Source organism: Oryzias melastigma, linkage group LG11 (assembly GCF_002922805.2).
Source record: "Oryzias melastigma strain HK-1 linkage group LG11, ASM292280v2, whole genome shotgun sequence".
In the NCBI taxonomy this organism is placed as follows: Eukaryota; Metazoa; Chordata; class Actinopteri; order Beloniformes; family Adrianichthyidae; genus Oryzias; species Oryzias melastigma.
In genome coordinates, this window is record NC_050522.1 from 16,157,528 (window position 1) to 16,176,192 (window position 18,665).

The window sequence follows — 18,665 nt, forward strand, 5'->3', positions numbered from 1 at the left end:
TATATATATATATATATATATATATATATGTATATATATATGTATATATATATATGTATTATTTTTTTCCTACATTTTTTGTTTAAATCTTTTGTTTTTTATGTATTTTTAAAAAATACATATTGTTGCTCCAACTGAGCTTTAACAAGATGGACTTCAAACTCTTCCTACGTTGCTCCAAAATATGATTTCAAAAATAAAAGTTACATAATCAAAGTTTAAGAAATGTATACTTTCAAAAAACAGCAAAAATTGTAATTTTTTTAAAAGATATGAAAAGTACATTTCTGCTGATTATTTTTTTAAACGGTGTTTTCAGCATCATTGGGATTAAATGAAATATCTCTTGAATATCTGTCCGTCCTGTGACCGAGCCTTTGTTTGCGATGGCATCACTGCTATTCTGTGGTACTCCGCCTCGGTCGTATGATTCTATTGAGGCTGTTAGGGTGTAATTGAAACCACAAGATAGCTGCTGTAAGTGGGAGTTTGAATGGAGGGGGTTTATTCTCAGCTTCTGTTTTTATAATGCCAGACCTGTGGAGCTGTCCTAGGTGCTCTGAGGTCGCACTGCGAAACCTTTGTCGGCAGAAACGAGTTTTAAACCTGTTATTGGATCATTTCATAAAGACCCTTGCTGTTCTGTAGATGCTACAAGTCTGTTATTGAAGCAAAGTCTTCCTTTAAGCTATTTTGTGTACTACTCTGCTTTATGTAGATGTATTTATTTTCTCAAAAATTTGCTTTTGTTTGTCTCTTATTTTGAAAATGCTGCAGCGAATGGGGGATCCTAGCACCAAGGTACTTCCTGTCTATCTCTAACTACTATTTACAGTGTTAGATTTTTAAATAAATGAACACAATTAGACAAATAGGGAACATTTTGGAAAAAAAAACAGAGTAAAACACAACTTTCATAGAATATATCCAAAAAAAAGCAACTAATTTGGCTCAAAGTGACTGATCAACTTAAACAAATGTTCTTTTTTCTGTGAGTTTTCCTTCCTATAGAAGAAATAGTCCCAGCTCTGTTAGGTTTTAGTGTTTTTTATGGAATGCTGGATAGATAGGGGGCCTAATATTCAGTTTTCTAATCAGGCATGCTGCATGTGATTAGCTGGTTGGAGTATAAGGCCCGTTTTCAGTTTAAATGTCCTGTTCCAGCTGTCTGCCGGTCAGGTGGAAGCAGCCGCCAGTACTCAGGGCACGGTATGTCTGTTATTTCATATCAGTTTGTACTATCAAAGACACCGTGAGGGGGAGGAGGGGGGAAGACATCTGAAATGCCGGGGTAACTCAGTTGACTCATGAATGGGTCATTGAGTCGTGTCTGTGTGTGAACCTGTGATTGTGAAAGGAAGCTTTTGAGGGAGAAACATCACAGCTGCAGCAAAAAGATTTGCTGATCTTCAGGTGAACAATTATTGATTTTCAGAAAAAGGGACTTCTTTGTGAGGTTTCCTTTCACAATAACAGGTGTGTTGTTCACATATAGGTGTAGACGTCATCTTTTCATTGTGCGGTTCTTCTTTCACTCACATTTCTGGTGTTGCTCTCCCTTCCTGTTGTGGCTGGTCTGTGGATCCTGCGTTTACCTGCTTTTGTCCCTAAACGTGACGAGTCTGTTCCCTGCAGGAGGAGTTCAGCTATCCGGTGGAGGGGCTGGCTCTGACCGTGGAGGAGGTCATGCACATCAGGCAGGTTCTCGTCAAGGCCGAGCTGGAGAAGTTCCAGCAGTACAAGGAAATCTACACTGCCCTGAAGAAAGGAAAGGTAGAGGAGACCTGCTAAATGAGATTTAGCTCTTAGAATGCATCATTTACTGTTTTTTTGTCTTCTTCAAAGCTTTGCTTTTCATGTCGGACCAAAAAATTCTCGTTGTTCACCTGGTCCTACACCTGCCAGTTCTGCAAAAGGTAAGCAACATCGCTGTGACTTGTCATTTAAAAAATATTTCTTTGAATTTAATTTAAATCCACCTGCATTAAAGACATTTAACCCTTATTAGAAAATTGTGAAACTCAAAACAATTAAGTATATTTTAGAATTGCTCAAAGTTTTGAGACACTTTAGCTTTTTTAAGTTGTTTTATTGGGATTTTACATTGTATTGGGCCTGAAATGGCTCCATAAGATTTACCTGCATTTTTGAACTCTTATATTACCATAGAATGCAAAGGAACTATTTCATGAATACTGGAATAGAATAATTTTTATTTATTCAAACAAAAACAGAAGTGCATCTAAATACAATATTACCCAAATGATTTTAAATTTCATATTTGAAGACCAGAAATAGAATAAAGAAAAAACATTTCTGGAAAAAAAACATTAATGCTGGGTATGTATGAAATGCTACACATTAAATGCTCACCCTTAACTTCTAATTTAAAATAATGTGATATTTAGTCACAAATAGAGTCATTATATATATATACACATATATATCAGCTGCCTTTATATATATATATTATAAACTATACACAGAAAGGTCCCAGCAGGGATTTGAACCACTACACTAAAACACTACTACACTATTACTTGTTTGTTGTACTTTAAGTACTTTAAAGGGTAATAATTATTGTAAAGAAAACCACTTTCTTGTGTTGGGAACAACATGTCTAGCAATTTTAAGCAATATTGAAAATGCATGAGGACAAAAGTGACAAATATCTAAAGAAAAGGTCAATCACTTTTTTTTTTCTTTAATATTCTGTAATTTGTCTCTTTTTAGACCAGTGTGTTTCCAGTGTTCTAAAAAGGTAGGAGTGCTTTAAACTCTTTTGTTCGCCTCTGTTAGCCGTGAAGCGAAATTGACCCAATGAAATGAACTGATTGAATGTTCTCAGATGCGTCTACCATCGAAGCCCTATTCCACTCTGCCCATCTACTCTCTGGGTCCCAGTACTTTGACTAAAGAAGAAGCTGGTGCGTCTTCTGCCTCCGCCGATAAGCATCCTTTTGGATCTGCACACAGCAGACACAGCCTGCGAAGAAGTGTTTACAAGTATGTTCCAAAATGAACGCCATCCCAATACCTCCCCCTTGCCCTGCACACGTTGCAATAAATACTTCTCTATTCCTTTTTAAGGTTCTCAAAGCACGGCAGTAGCGGCAGCAAAGAGGGGCGGTCCCACGACGAGCTAGAACTGCCCAAAGAACTGACGGAGGACTGGGTGGCCATGGAGGTCTGCGTGGACTGCAAAAAGTTCATCACTGAGATCATCACCTCCAACAAGCGTAGTCTGAGCATGGCCTCCAAGCGGGCGCGCCTCAACCGCAACCGCAAAACCCAATCCTTCTACATGTCCTCGTCCAGCTCGGTCAACTTCAAACCCTTGGAGCGCACAATCAACGAGGTGTAAAACAGAAAGACAGATTTAGCATGAACCAGCCTCACACCCTGGACCCCCCACCCCACCCCACCCTCAGGAAAAAAATGCAGATCCAAACTCGTCAACAGCTCGATACCGAGGGATGTCCCATTTCACGTGCTGGTCAAAAGCAGCTGCCTGGATACAAGAATGACACAAATGTGGGATCCCAAGAAAGCCAGAAGTCTCAAGTGATATCATGTAAATAGTGCAAAGACCCAATCAATGCTAGCTATCTACGTTTTCCAGATCCTGTTTACTTTTAGCACTCAGGAAGAAATAAAGATTGTCATTAGACAGAAATGCACTGTTGAGCCTCCTGTCAGGTTTGCTGGGGCAGATCTCCTCTGTCCCCCTATGCTCCTCCTATCCTTCCAGCAACAATTATGCCAAAAGTTTCATCTTAAGATTTTGAACCCGTTTACATGCATCTTTGCCATCATATTATGAGGCTGAGATGACATGTAAAGCAGTTGGGATGCAGTAAAAAAAACATTTTTTTTTAATTAAATGTAGATTCAGTTCTGTGCCTGGTGCCAAAACGTCATTTCCTTCTTTGAATGCCTTTGTAGCCACCAACTTTTTGTACATACGTGTGTTGAATTAAGCAGGAGAGGTTCTTGTACGATGCACCTACCCCCTTTGGGGCTTTAAGGCGGACAGCAGAAGCACAAACATGCAGGGTTTATGTATCATGCTGTATATGTAAAATACTCAAATCAGTTTTATATTCAAAACTCATGAAGTATATTGTTTTAAAAATATGTCATTACTTCATATTTTGTTTTTGACCAAGTATTTGGATTTTATGTTGTATAAAGTTATGCATTCAGTGTTAAGACGCCCCCCCCTTAAATGACAAATAGCACTTTTTACTGAACCAATTATTTCGTTCTGTTTATAGTTTGATATGAGGAAAATAAACTACAAATTTTGCTCAGTTTTACCGGTTTTGCAAATGTGTGAACGGCTCCAAATGAAATGAGATCAGCAAAGCCCTTCACAGAACTGAATGTAGGATGCAGATGCAGAATGCATTGTTTAAATAAAAATTGTATGGTTTTAAATACTTCTGACATTTGTTACAACATTATCAGCCTGTTAACTAACATTGTTCTAATAAAACAATCTGTTTTACTTTAGACCTCTGTGAGGAATGTACATGTGATCCATTTGTTTTTATCAAGAAAGTTATAATAAAAATCATTGTGGTTATTTAATTTGACTGAAATTTGTTGTTAAATTATTTCAAATCTTCTTTAATATTTGACAAAACGTGACAAGAAAGGTTAACAAGAGTTTCAGGTTTAGTGTAGTAGTGCTGCTGCACCCTCTAGCGGCAAGAAGTAATCCACAAAAATGAGACCCAACTTTGGTCAAGAGCACTATGAGGACATCTTGTGGTGGAATATGTGAACTGCAGGCAAACTTTCTTTTCTTTTTTTTTATTAATCCATGAATTTATTTGTCCTAAACTTTTTCTCAGTTTACCCTAAAACGTACCTTCGTCATAAAACATAAGCTATACTATTTATTTAAATTACAGAAAATGTTATAAAATTGGTTTTATGTCCAAAGAAAAACTCAGTTTTGATCCGTTTTAAATTTTAATTTAGACTCAAATCATATCTAGTCACTCTTAATGTTTCTCATTGTTTTAGTGGTGAAACAATGAGAATTTCCTCACCTTTTCCATATAACCAATTGAAGGGATATTTAAGGAACATTACCTTAAAATGTCAGGCCTATATTTTTTCCTTTAATTTTTGTAATAGCACATCCATAAAATGCAATCACACGGATTACAATGACAAATACAACTGAAATTTTCTTTTATAACCACCTCCCAAAAACATAATCATGCAGCAGAAACAGAACCAGTTGAGCAAAATGAAAACATTACATTTTAACTCATTTATCATTAAATAAATCACTATAAAAGCTCCACAAAAATAACCTTAGCTAATCAGTCATATCATATTTTATACATGCTTTTTTAGTTCATCTATCTCATTAGCATGTTCCATTTTTTATTAAATGGCCAATGTATGATTTGTATGATTTTTTTTGTCCTGTAGTTCATCATCATTCCACTAGGGGCAGTAGAAGGAGATTTCCTGCTTATTTCAAAATGACTGCTTCCATGACCCTTTTGGCGGGAAATGTTTAGCTAATTTTTAAGGTCCTTTAAAGAGAATACCTAATCAATATTCAGTTTTATATTTGACAACTAGTTATTTTTTTATAATACAGCTACACCAAGCTATAAACCTGTGGATCAAATTTAAGGGGGATTTTCCCTGAACACTCATGTCAATATTTTTAAAACTAACGTTGTTGTGAGCAAAGACTTACTTAATAACCCAACAGATAATTAACTAATACCATCTATATCATACAAAATGAGTATTACAACGTTTTTATTAGCAGATTTCATCAAAGGGTTTAAAAAACATCTTAATTGAAAAGAAGAAATTGAATTTTCTGTCAATGCTTTTGTTGTAGCGGGATTACAGGCAGGTTTATATAATTAAAAATGTTTGGAAAATTGAGAAAAGAAAAAGCTAAAATTAAAAAAAGGCCAATGGATAAAAATTATTTAAAAAGTTGAATGTGGAAACCGTTTTTAAAAGTTATGGTCATGTTCTAACTCATGAGGCACCAAAAGCAAAAGCATCCTCCCTCTGTTTGAGTGCTAGGACCACAATGGTACCGTCTGCCTTGTTCCAGGCCCAGAATAGGAAATGAAATGGCACCTTTTGACTGGTTAGTAACAGACACTGAAAATAACCCAGTCTCCCGGAAGGGTGACTCTTCTGCACAGTCTCTAGGTACATGCAACAAGCAAACAAGAGGGTGAACGTTCTAAACAGGCCGCGTACGTTCAGGATCACTGACTCAGGCACTCGATGACAAATTCTTCAGATTAGTCACCGTCAGTATAAATACAGAGTGCTGTTGTGAGGCATTTGTTGTTTCCCCTGATGCTCACTGGTTTGTGATAAAATTCAAAATATTTAGACAATTATAAATCAGATCACACTTTTTTCCATCAATATTTCCTCACATTTTTTTTTAGAAAACTTTAAAGGTTTAGATTTTTATTAAATAAATGTAGTTTAATGTTCTGTTGGAACAAATTAACAATTAGGAGTCCCAAAGATTATAGAAGGAAAGACCAAAAGATCCTGTAAATGTTAACCCCTTCAGACTGAAGGTCACTAATTCGCAACAAACCATTAAATCCACTTAATTTAGCCCAGTAGTAGAGTTAGAACATTTATGGTAGGGGGGGAGAAGATTCTGGAAGGGGGCAAACAGTATAAAATATAGGAAGGCCGTTAAAAGTCAAAGACTGAAGAATACATATTCCAAACAGTTTTAATATTGATACTATTAATGATATTTAAACAGCAGTCCTTTAAGCTGAGGTGCTAAATGTAAAGCTGTAACAATAAAATAAGAAAATTGGGAAGAAATTCTTGAAAAATAAACATAAACTCATAAATTCAATAGTCACTTTGCAGCTTTTTAATACAAACTTTAATATTATTTTCTTATGGGGTTCAAGTATAATGAAAAAAGAAACTTGTATTTAGGATTTCTTGATTTTTGTCAACATTTATGCTAATATTGACTCCAAAAATATGGAGCTCAGTCAAATGTTGAGCATTGCCTTGAATGGAAAAAAACAGTTGTATATAAATGTAGGCATGAAGGGGTTAGAGTCATCGAAGCAGCCACATATGATGTGTATACAGCTGAACACACAAAAAAGAGAAATTCTACTGAACGTTCTCTTCAAGCTTGAATTGATGTTTTCGACAAATGTTCTTGTAAGCTGAAGCCCTGACCCAGAATACAGTTTCTTAATGCACCCTTTGATAGTTTCTCACTAGAGTTTCTCTGTTAAAAACTGTTTTTGTGTTAATAGTTGCCATTTTCCCGTCATATTTGAAGTAAAACACTATTTTAAGTTATTCCATCTTTTTAAACTAAACTCAATCGCACCTTAGGCTGAACAGGATAAACATTTATTGAGTAAATCTAAATTTTTAAAACTTTAAAAACGTTATTTTTTTTAACATAATTAATAAAAACATGCAGGAATATTTTTCCAGAATAACTTAAATCATAAATAACTATCAATATTTTAGTCTATGTAAAAATATATAAATTGTTCAAAATTATAAAAGTTAGAAATAAGCGCAAGATAATATTGGGCCACGAATAACAATAAAATAAAATGATCTGGAGGGCCGGATAGAATTACCTGAAGTGCCGGATCCGGCCCCCAGGCCTCGACTTTGACTCATGGGAATTAAATCATGGGGGACTCCAGTTAAATTAGAACTTTGTTAGTTATAAAGAAAGTCGAAAAACCTGTAGGAAGGACTGTTAGTGCTTGATACAACCTCTTTTGTGTAATTCTGAAAAATACACCTTGGATTGTTGAAATATTCTAAAATGTTCAACTGGTTGTACATTCCTTCAATATGAAGAAAATGTGACCACGGAGGTCTTGAGGGGAGATGTTAGTGACATAGCATGTAACATCCCAGGAAACAGAAATATAATGTGATGGGTGACACCTGTAGGGTGTGGCTCTTCCATTAAGGCCCCTTTAAATAGGAGTGGGCGGGGCTGCCCTGCAGTGTCAGATTCTTGTGGGTGGCCAGGTTGACTGCTGGGCCCACGCTGTTTGTGCAGCAGCTGTGAGCCACTGGGGTAAATTTGTTTTTTGTTAACCATGTTTGTTTTTATTATTGTTTTTTAAATATTTTGAATGTATGTATTTTATGACAGGGCTGCAGTATCTGAAGGTAGACCTACAGGGTAAATGACTGAGTGTGGGTCCTCGATACCACAGGTATGCGGTATTTTATTGCTTTTGATGTTTTAAAGAACTGGGTATTTTAACAACTGATTGTTTTTATTCCCCAGTCATCATACCGCTACCTGCTGTCCTTCTTATATTGTGTTTTTAGTTTTTTTACTCCAATTAGTCTGCAAGACGCAGACTAACTGCTTTTACATTTTTTTATTATTTTTTATTTGTGGTCACTTCCGGGTCTGTAATTTCTGTTTGCCAGCCGATTAGTTTTTAGCATGTGCATGTGTGTATTGTCTGTCATTTTATAAGTTTTTACCTTTTTATCCTTTTAAACTGTTTTTAGTGCTCGCAGCAAGTTGCTGCCTTACATTTGTTTTATCTCGGCTCAGGACAACAGTGAAACCTTTTAAAGACCAGGAATGCTGTAACAAATAAATACTGTCAATTTATTTGAACACGCCTGCCTCCCATGTTTTTATGGTGCCACTTGCAACAATAATGAAGCACTTTACTGAATAATATTATTGTTAAGCCACAGACAGTAAAATATAGACAGACGATGAATCAAAATTAAATGAGAACAACGTCCTCTTGTGCAGCGGGGAGAACGCCTGCAAAAAAAAAACATGAAAAGGTCCAGAAGGCATCGCTAAATCCAATCACTTAAAATTCTATTTTTTTGCAGAAGAGCTTGTTTATTTTATAAAAGAGTGGATCAGGTTTTTGAGAGATCGATCTCAAAAGGACAGACTCACTATAAGGATGTTTACCCAGAGTCCTCGTGAAGGGTTATAAAATAGGGTTGCCATGGCAGCACTGAGGCCAGAGGCTGGAGTGCAGCTGAGAGTGCGTCCTCCACGAGGACAAAGAGGGGTTTCGGGACGAGGATGTAAAGACTGAAAAGCTCCCCGTCAGGGTTTCTGTGAGTCACTGGCTGCATCGTCCTCAGGCAACATTGTCACAAGTCCTCTCATCAACGTCTGAGTTGGTACAAATACAGAAATGTGAAATAACACAATGATTTATGTTTTTGTTTGCTAACTTTATTGAAATCTACAGCAAGAAAAATACAGATTTAGCAGAAAAAAATCCCTAAAAGTGGAATGGTGCTGCCAAATACATGGAAGTTTCTTCTTTGACAGCTTTCCTCAATAAATACTTTCTGATAAGTTCATGTAGGTTAAATAGGAATGTATTTTCAACCATTTTCACTAATAAAAATCAACTTTTTGAATGTGCACAGTTTCTTTTCTTTCTAACTGGTGCATAAAAAGTAAACTGCAGCTGCCACACAAAACTACTATCTGGGAAATGAAGATGTTAACGTTTCTAGTTAACTTCCTCTTAAGAGAGTTTCCGGTTCTGCAGCCTACACGTCTGCGTTTCGCGTTCTCCCACTTCCAGCGCCGGTGCCTTCCAAAGTTTATCTGCTCAGACTTTACTCTCATGCCTCACATGCCTTCTGGCTGTGGCAGAAACTGAGCCGCGTGAAGGAATGCTGTCAGTCGGAGCTGGTTTCCCATTGACCAAGCCGGCCAGTAAATCATGGCAAAAAGAGATGGGATGAAACCTTCACCTTCGGCGGCACACGGGATGGCGGCTCACGGTGGGTTGGGCTTGTTGGAGACACATACGAGCGGCAGGGAGCCGTGGTCGAACAGCTTGTACGGCAGAGAGCCTTTTGAGGTCCAGCTGTCCGTTTTGGGGTCGTAACACTCGAAGCAGTCCGAGTCCTCGATGGTGTCGTGGCCGTTGAGGATGCGTCCGCCGGTGACGTAGAGCTTGTTGTTGATCACAGTGGCACTGTGGTGCATTCGGCGCTCTCTCAGATTCTCACACTTGACAAACTTGTTTGCTTTGGTGTCGTAGGCGATCATTCGCTTGGTGTAGCCTGCAAAAAGGAGATTTTCATTACATTCCTGTCACAAAAAATGCCATGTCTTCTCCCACTCCGTAGTACAAAAGGAAAACAGGACTTAAAATAGGGTTTAAAGGTCAATCAATTAAATCTAATTAATTTATACTTATTAAATGAAATATCGGGCTACACGGTGGAGCAGTAATTAGTGCTCACAGCAAGAAACTGGGACCTTTTTTGGGTGGAGTTTACATGATCTCTGTATCCAGCAGGCCCCGGCGACCCCGTGACCTCTGAAGGAATTAACCCTTTAATGCCTGCATTTATTTCCAGCTCTGAAAAAAATAAAATGTTTCTTATGTTTTTGCTTTAAGTAGATAGTAAATCAGGGTAATTAATGTGGTTTGATGCATATTTGCATCAGTAGGCGTCAAATGATAAGAAGATAGATGGATAAATGTAACATCAGTCAATTAAATCTACTAATCAATTTTACTTTAAAACAATTTCTAAAAATAAGCATTTTTTTGTTAGTTTTGAGTAAGAAATTCTAATTTTACAGGGAAAAGTCCACCTTGGTTTAGTTAAAGTCACTACTTGCTTAGGTACTGTTTCTCTAACATAATATTAAAAAATGAATTTTAAATTGAAATGTTAACAAAATATTTAAAGAAGGTTGTTAAATCTGAATTGTATGGATTTATGAATAAAAATCTAATCAATTTAGGATGTTGTCAAATAAAAACCAGTCTTAGTCTTAACAAAGGGGATTATTATGAGTTAACCTGATTTGAGTCCTGGAGTACAAAGGAGACATCTGTCAAAATATCATTAAAAATCATTCATAATAAACAATAATCATTCAAACTTTGACTTTAAAACTTTAACCATACCCTCAGTCACAGGTCTGAAATAGGGATGTAAGAAAATATTCATTCAGTGAAAAATAGCGATACTTTTTTTGGCAATACTTGTATCAATTAAAACACTCCCAAGGTGATATTTAATTAATTATTTAAAAGCAAAAATGTTAGGCGTCTTACTTTTGTTTTCAATGTTTTCTAAATTAACAAAAGAAAAAAAACACAATAAATGTATTTGGGTAAAAGCAATTTCCTTATGAGATACAGTTGCAGGCTTAATGTTTTGATCAATAAAAAACATATATTACTATTTAAATTTGTGAAAAACATATTAATATTCTGATAATGCTTGAGTCAGAATTTAAAAAAAAAAAGATGAAATGTTGTTTGATAGTGTCTTGAAATATCGTATCATGACATGTATCATGATATGTATTGAATCATCACAATGTTGCCAATACACACTCCTAGTGTCAAACTCCAGGCCCCGAGGGCCTGCTTCTTATCACACCTGATCCAGGTAATCTGCAGCAAATAAGGCAGGATTTCTGAAAGAGCAGCGGGAGGCCGGCCCTCCAGGTCCTACCCATCAACATTTGTGCTCTCACCTCCTACTATGTAGATCTTCTCCTCAATGACAGCAGCAGGAGCACAAACATTTTTCACTGTTCTCGTCTCCAGCTTGGACCACAAGTTGCGAGAGATGTGATACACCTGTATTCCAACACAAACATCAACCGTCAGCACGATCAGAGAAGCAGCAGAGCTTCTTATTCCCCAAACCTGATGTTTGACCAGATCTTTTTCTGTTTGCCTCCCCAACGAGGCCTTTTCTACCTGAATGAGCCTGACTGGGTTCTGCATGGCGTCCTCCCCCCCAAAAACATAGATCCTCTGATCACTGGCTGCAACGGCTGGATGGAGCGCTGCCGTGGGCATCGGTGCCATGGTCTCCCAGTTATTAAACATACTGTTATACCTCTCCACTGATGGAGAGATGCGCTTATTCACCCCGATGCCCCCCAGCACAAAAATGAAGTGCAGGTAGGACACGCTTTGGTGGGCGTATCTTGGCTCCAGCATGGGCTCGGCGGTCCTCCACTGGTTGGTTTTGAGGGACAGTGTGTAGACTGTGGCGCTGACTGAGCTGTCGCCCGAGCCCATGCAGAGGCTGAGGCCCCCGAGAACGTAGAGGATGCTGTGGATGCAGACGTACGCGGCTTTGTAAAGACGCAGGGGGAGCTTGGCCAACCACTCCCACCGATGAGTCCTCTCGTCGTACAGTAAGGCTTCCCTGGAGGTCTGCTCGTTGTTTTTGCGCCCCCCGACGACCACCAGAGTTTCTCTGCAGGTGTAGCGCCTCGGCGTGGTCCACAGCGGCTTCAGCTCACGGCTGCACTTGGCGCTGGCTGTGAGCATCAGGCGGCGAACTGACTCGATGATCTCAGTGCAGAGGGTGGACGACTGCACCAAAGGGTCGTTGGCAATAAACTGGAAGAGGTAGGTGGGGTGGATGTAGCGCAGACGGACCTTCTTGAAGAGGTCGTGGATGGCACCGCGCCGGGAGAAGGGGTCGTGGTGGATCCACGCCAGCAGCGTCTCGAACACTTGTTCCTCTTCCGCACAGAGGCGGTCATCTTCCAGGTAACACATGAGCTCTGGAAGAGACAGCTCACAGAAGTCCTCAGAGGCGGCTACGTCGGAGAAGCACCTCACCGCCATCTCCTTTGCCCTTTCCTTCAGACTTTCGCAGTGAAGGATCTCTGACAGCCGAATCATGCTGAGACAATTCTCCGGGCTCAGCTGCTCCTGCAGGAACATGGAGCAGGCCTCGAAGAGATTCCCGTAGTGAAGCATGGAGGCCGCCTGCATGAGCGGGAGCACTATCTCCATGGTGATGGCGATGCAGCCCGTGTAAACGTAGTGCACAATTCCAGAGAGCACGTTTGAGGAGATCCCCTTCAGATTCACGCGGGCCTGGCTGCTCTCCAGGAAGTTGCTGCAGAACATGGCGCGGAAGTACGGACTGCTGGACACCAGGACGCTCCTGTGGCAGGGGATCTCCTGGTGCTCGCTGCAGAGCAGGACGTCCGTCAGGATGCGCTCCTGCCGGAGGGTGTTGAGCTGGCCCAGAAGGTAGCAGGGAAGTTCAGAGTCTTTGAAGGAGAAAACTTTCTGTGGTGTGACAGCCATCCTGAAAAAAACACGACACATTTTTCAGCGAGAAGAAGAGATCTCTCATTTCCAGAAAACTATTTAAAATGTTTAAAAGAAATCAGAAAATTTCAAACTTAAAAAACTGTTAAGAAATTAAGATGGATTAATAATTAATTTAAAGGCTAATCATAAACCAAAACTTTCAGGTTTTTGTTTTACAACAATTGAAGTTATATTTTGTAAAGCAAAGAGAAAAAATAGTTTTATTTGCACCGTGGAGTTTATTTTATATTAGTAAATAAACTAAATTTAAGAAATAATTTAAGGTCATGGGTCAAGACCAAAACATCCATCTTCTTCTGCTCAGGTCATGGGGGCAGCAAAGATGCCCAGACTTCCCTCTCCCCGGTCACTTCCTCCAGCTCCTCTGGGGGGACCCCGAGAGATTCCCAGGCCAGCCGAGAGACGTGGTCTCTCCAGCGTATCCTGGGTCTTTCCTGGGGTCTCCGCCCAGTGGGACATGCCTAGAACACCTCCCCAGGATGGCGTCCAGGAGCCATTCGCAAAATGTTATAAAAACGTAAGGCCATTGAAGTGGGAGTTTTTTTTGTCCATCAAGTAGTTAATTTGGTAAGACCTAAACCCAACATTTCAGAAATACTCACAATATTAAACACAGCAGTGAAGAAGAGACTAGATAACCTGTTTTTGCAGTTTTAGGGCCAGATATCCCCGCAGCTACCAAGTTCATCTTTAAATTCTATGTATGCCAGAACCTTGTGGAGACAAATGAGAGGCTGAAGCTCAGTAGATATTATGTTTAGAGGATAACGATCCTCAGCATAGAAGCAGGTCAACAACAGAATGACTTAAAACAAGAACATGATCAATGTTTAGTCATGATTCAAAGTTCAGTATCCTAACTAAAATCCAACAGCCTGATCTTTACAGAGGTCTTTTTAAGTAAATACTTCAAATCAATACACCAAAGCACTTTTTCAAAGACAAACCAGCCAAAACAGCTTGAAAATCTTATGAAAAATTGATCATATGGTACAAAAAAAATCCCCAATTTGTTGGATCCAAGTTTCAGAACCTGGTTGGAATACATAGTGTTAAAGCAATGAGGAGAAATGTACTATTTTTCACTTCATCTATTGCTTTTATCTTAATTTATATACTCTTGTGTTTGGCTAACATTGTTATTTTCTTAATATTAAAACCAACAATCATTTGATGACTATGAAATGTATTGTAAAAGTGTTCCTAGTGGTCTTTTAATTATAATAATACAATTTTAGCCACAATCTGTTGTCTTTTCGAAACATAGTTTCTGCAGAACAGTAGGAGGTCATTAGAAATTCACCTATTTCTCGAGACTGTTGGTAGAGAGAAAGTCTGCCCCCATTTCCCATTATCCGCCTATTTACATTTCCTACCACCAACTTACAGCCCCTCACACCCCTATCCTAACTTTAGCGGTCCAATATGCAACTTTTCTCAACTGCTGCTGATTTACAACAATTTGAATAAAGAAATACTCAGAAATGCAATTTGAAGCATAATTGTCTTTATATGTGTATGTCCTCCATCATGAGAAAAATGCTGCAAAAACATGTTAAAAATGCAATTTCCATCTTTAACAGTTAGTTTTTTTTGAGAAACTTGACGATTACATCCATCTTTTTTCTGACGCAGCTTCTCTAATGCTGCGCATGTATTGTTCTGTGTGTGGAAACTTTCAATGAAAGTTTGAGGCAAAGAGAAAAATTGGTCAACAACTTTAAGGTTTTGTTGAATTTTTTTTCCATATTCATTTAGTTTCTTCCTCTTTAAGATTGTTCTATTCTCTCCTCTGGTTCACTGACTTCCTGCAAATTCCTGCTTTTTGAGAACAAACTGTTCAAATGAAAACATAAAAACAAAACCCAGAAGCCAACAAAACAATATTCATAAAAAAACTGTTTTTTTTCTTCAATTTCATACATAAAAACTTTGTCAACACCTTGTTTCACTCCCTCTTTCATGGATCGTCACTCCTTTTTAAAAACCCTTCTGCCTATTTAAAAAAATATTGTTTGTTTCTGGCTTTATAATTGATTTCATATGTTGATCTGTTTGGTATTTAATTGAGCTTGTAGCAAAATTAACTCATCCCTGGGGTCAAACACAGATTTACTCGCACTTGTGGAGCCCAGCCCGTCTGATATATTTAGACACTTAATCATTATTGTGTTTTGTTGAACGCGAGTGACATTTCAAACAGGCAGTTTTACGTCAGACCCGTGTTGGAGAAGCTCAACTTACATATAATTAGCTTTGAAAAACAAAGCTAAATTGAATTTAGGAACTTTATAGTCCTGTCAAAGATGTAAACTACGTCATGTTTTGAGGCTTCTGAGCAACAAAGACGTTTTTAATAAATATTTCAGGAATAAAAAAAATGTCCTAACAGTCACAAAGGAGTCTGAAGAGCTTTTAGTTGGATCTAAATGAGTCCTTACCTCTGGTGTATGAGAGTCTGTGACGTCCACTGCGATTTTCCAACCAGGTCAGAGCAGAAATGAAAGAAGAAAAGTGAAAAAGTTGAATCCGGTAAGAAGTTTGAGGAGCTGCATGGCGCAGAGAAATGACTAGGTTTTACAGTTAGGCACAGTAGAGTCTGCCATGAGGCCACTGTGTACATTCCTCCTTCTAAGAATAGCCTGCAGGCTCTCCGTGACTGGAGTCAGGCCTCTCATGTGACACAGAGCCGTTTGGCACTGCCAGGGTCCGGCCAAGACAGTGTTTACAACCGAAGAGAGAATTTTCAGGGGGTCCAGAGTCGTGTATGCCCACCCGGGCTGGAGCTTACTCCAAGACTCCCTGAGCTGCTTCTTTCTTCTTCAAAAGTTTTACAGTCCTTCCTCATGCATCCAGTGTGGGCAAATATAGATCAGTGCTGAAGGGCAGGATTGATCAGGAGAAGCAGCTGGAAGAACTTAACCATGAAGATGTTTGGTATCTCCTGGTTCAAAAAATTGCACACATTTATTTATTTATTTTTTGTTGCTGCTTTAAACATGTGTTACAGTTAACTTTTGATATTTGGAACTCATTAATTGTGCAATCTGACAGCTTTGGAGATGATAATAAAATAATTTTCATATTTATTTTTAGTTTTTAAAGCTTTCTCTGTTAAAAACAAAGAAAAAAGAACCTCGAAAACAAAAGTGGAAGATGGCAAAACTTATATTTATCAAGATAGTGAATCTGAATCACCAAAACAGATTAAATGTAGCCTCTACAAATTAAAGTTGTCCTTGAACTACAGCTTTAACACACTTAATGATATTACATTTGCAAAATTGAAGTAGTTCTTGTTGTTACGGAAGCAGCCATCTATCACTACAAAAGACTCATTAATTTGTTGAACTTGAATTAAGACAACAACTATAAAAACAGCTGTAACAGTAAAAATAAAAGCTTTGATTGTAGTTTTTTTCATGCAATAGTCCTATTTCATATCTAAATGTAAACATTTTTATATCTAACTGTATGTAAGGGTTAGAATATTCTTGTTTGAATGAGAATATTTTGCTATAACTTATTTAAGACATTTTATAGAATCATGTTTATTTATATTTTCTCTATTTTTCCATTATTTAGTCATTTAGATTTTTTAAGAATAAATAAATTTGTCATATTTTTAGTATTATCATATATTTTAGCAGTGAAACAGCTTGTTTACATCTTTAAATCCAGAAAAAGGGGTAACTAATTGGTGTTTCCATTCATACAAAACATAAATGACATAAGAATTTATGCAGGTAAAATTTTTATTTTGACTGATTAAGACAACATTAAGAACCAATTGTTCTACTTTTGAAGACAATGATGCTGCATCTCCTCAGATGTGGCATTTTGAGTCTTTATTTTGGAGTTGGGCCCTACTCGCAGCCCCAGTCATCACCCTGAGCGCTGCGGCCTGATGAATTACTGTCATGTTTGTTTAGTGGCATATGACAGGAACTGCAGTTTCATGCGGGCAGATTGAATGACATAGCTGCAGGAAAGTGAGCTGTCGGCACGCCGTGGCATGAGGACACACACAGCTTTGGGGGACTTTGTTGCACAGTGAAATCCTACACTGACACCAGTTAACTCTGTTTGCTGCATACTTGTCTGGCAGTGGGGATACTAATGTGACTGGTTACTGTCTCTCCTGGAAACCTTAGATTATGAAAATTAAATTTGACTTGCCTGCTACTTCAAAGTATTGATACATTTCTTTCATTGACAAACACATTTTTTTTAATATAACTTAATATCTTTAAGATGCATTTTTTAACATTTCTTTTGATGCATTGATTCAATGCTAACTTAAACAGATTAAGAAAAAACATTTCTTTATATATATATATTTAACATTAAAAAGTATACTGTACGTCTCACATTGTGTGTGTGACTTACTAGGAAGCTAAAAATGTAAGTCCCTTTATTTAGAAGCTTTTTGTATTTAAATAACATGTATGGATTTGCCAGAGCTCCTAACTTTGCTTTACCTCATATACTTCAGTGACGGGACACCTTCAACCTATTTTGCAAACATTTCTTTAAAAGTCAAAGAGGTTTCCAGCTGGATAAAAAAAAAAAAAAAAAAGATGCAGATGTGGATTTGACAGCCAAAAGGTGATCTATTTAACACCATCTCACACAATTTGAGAGATACCCTAATTCAAAGGAATACATAATTTTATGTAACGCTGCAAATTTTGAATGCTGTCTTCTTCTATTTTGCATTGTATCACTCATTGTTTTATTAAAAATCAGATTAAAATTGAAGTTTTTGTTTCACTCAGTCTTGATTAAAGTTGTGTTTTGCATTATTTGGGCAGTTAATATTTACTCCATTTAAAAAAATCTTATACATTTACCACCTTACTGGTTTACAGAGATTGTTTTAAGGCTAATAAAGTTTTATCTTTAACATGGTCTGTAACATTTCGTTTTGACAAGACAACCTAAACGTTTCATTTTTTTCATAGCCATAAACTGCATTTTGTAATAATTAACGCAGCTGTAATTAGTGGTGTAAGGATTCATTTTAACATCAGTTTGATTCATAGCATAATTTGTGGTTGACAATATCATTCGGTCGAATTTGCAAATTTAAACAATTTTATAATGGTAAAGGCCGATTTGATTCGAATAACAATTTGCCTCGAACTGATTGTACAGTAGGACTATAAATCAATTAATCAACTAAGTTGATAAATTGTTACATCCCTAGCTTTAATATAAACATAAAAAATAAAACAAAAGCATAATGAGTCCCATAATCAGGGTTTTGTGTTATCTCTGAAATGAAAAAAAGACACATAAGCTCCATATTTTCCTGTTTTGGGTTAGTAAAAAATTCGACTTTCGAACTTACATTTAAAAACAGCACAAAACATTGATATGGAATGAACAATTTTACTCATTAAAATGATTAATTCTTACATTAAATCTAATAGAAAAGGAAATTATTGCCTAGAAGTAGTGTAATTAATTATATTTAAAAGGAATGGTATTCATTTTTTGTAATTATATTAATAA

The 18,665-nt window shown here is 37.4% G+C and overlaps 2 protein-coding genes and 1 long non-coding RNA gene across 12 annotated transcripts in view; 2 read left to right on the forward strand and 1 right to left on the reverse strand.

The window, feature by feature from the left end:
• The window catches only part of spire1a (spire-type actin nucleation factor 1a), a 29,434-nt gene extending 24,836 nt beyond the window's left edge, over positions 1 to 4,598 (forward strand). For 2 of the 8 annotated variants that reach the window (XM_024299316.2, XM_024299307.2), the window contains exons 13-19: positions 778 to 801; positions 1,165 to 1,209; positions 1,636 to 1,773; positions 1,846 to 1,916; positions 2,734 to 2,761; positions 2,849 to 3,006; positions 3,091 to 4,598. In XM_024299316.2, coding sequence (XP_024155084.1) covers positions 778 to 801; positions 1,165 to 1,209; positions 1,636 to 1,773; positions 1,846 to 1,916; positions 2,734 to 2,761; positions 2,849 to 3,006; positions 3,091 to 3,364 — 738 coding nt within the window. In that variant the 3' untranslated portion in view covers positions 3,365 to 4,598. The remainder of the gene's footprint in view (positions 1 to 777; positions 802 to 1,164; positions 1,210 to 1,635; positions 1,774 to 1,845; positions 1,917 to 2,733; positions 2,762 to 2,848; positions 3,007 to 3,090) is intronic. The other 6 variants (XM_036214253.1, XM_036214254.1, XM_036214251.1 and 3 more) reach the window with 3 other exon arrangements.
• Positions 4,599 to 7,955: 3,357 nt separating this feature from the next.
• Positions 7,956 to 8,662, forward strand: LOC112137458. The gene is made up of 2 exons (XR_004948610.1): positions 7,956 to 8,243; positions 8,318 to 8,662. It is a non-coding gene; the product is annotated as an uncharacterized LOC112137458 (long non-coding RNA).
• Positions 8,663 to 9,236: 574 nt separating this feature from the next.
• The window catches only part of klhl38a (kelch-like family member 38a), a 10,204-nt gene continuing 775 nt past the window's right edge, over positions 9,237 to 18,665 (reverse strand). The window contains exons 1-4 of one of the 3 annotated variants that reach the window (XM_024296376.2): positions 15,590 to 15,998; positions 11,766 to 13,122; positions 11,537 to 11,642; positions 9,237 to 10,098 (exon numbers count right to left, since the gene is read on the reverse strand). In XM_024296376.2, coding sequence (XP_024152144.1) covers positions 9,809 to 10,098; positions 11,537 to 11,642; positions 11,766 to 13,122; positions 15,590 to 15,771 — 1,935 coding nt within the window. In that variant the 5' untranslated portion in view covers positions 15,772 to 15,998 and the 3' untranslated portion in view covers positions 9,237 to 9,808. Of the gene's footprint in view, positions 10,099 to 11,536; positions 13,123 to 15,589; positions 15,999 to 18,665 lie in introns of those variants that run through there. The other 2 variants (XM_024296369.2, XM_024296384.2) reach the window with 2 other exon arrangements.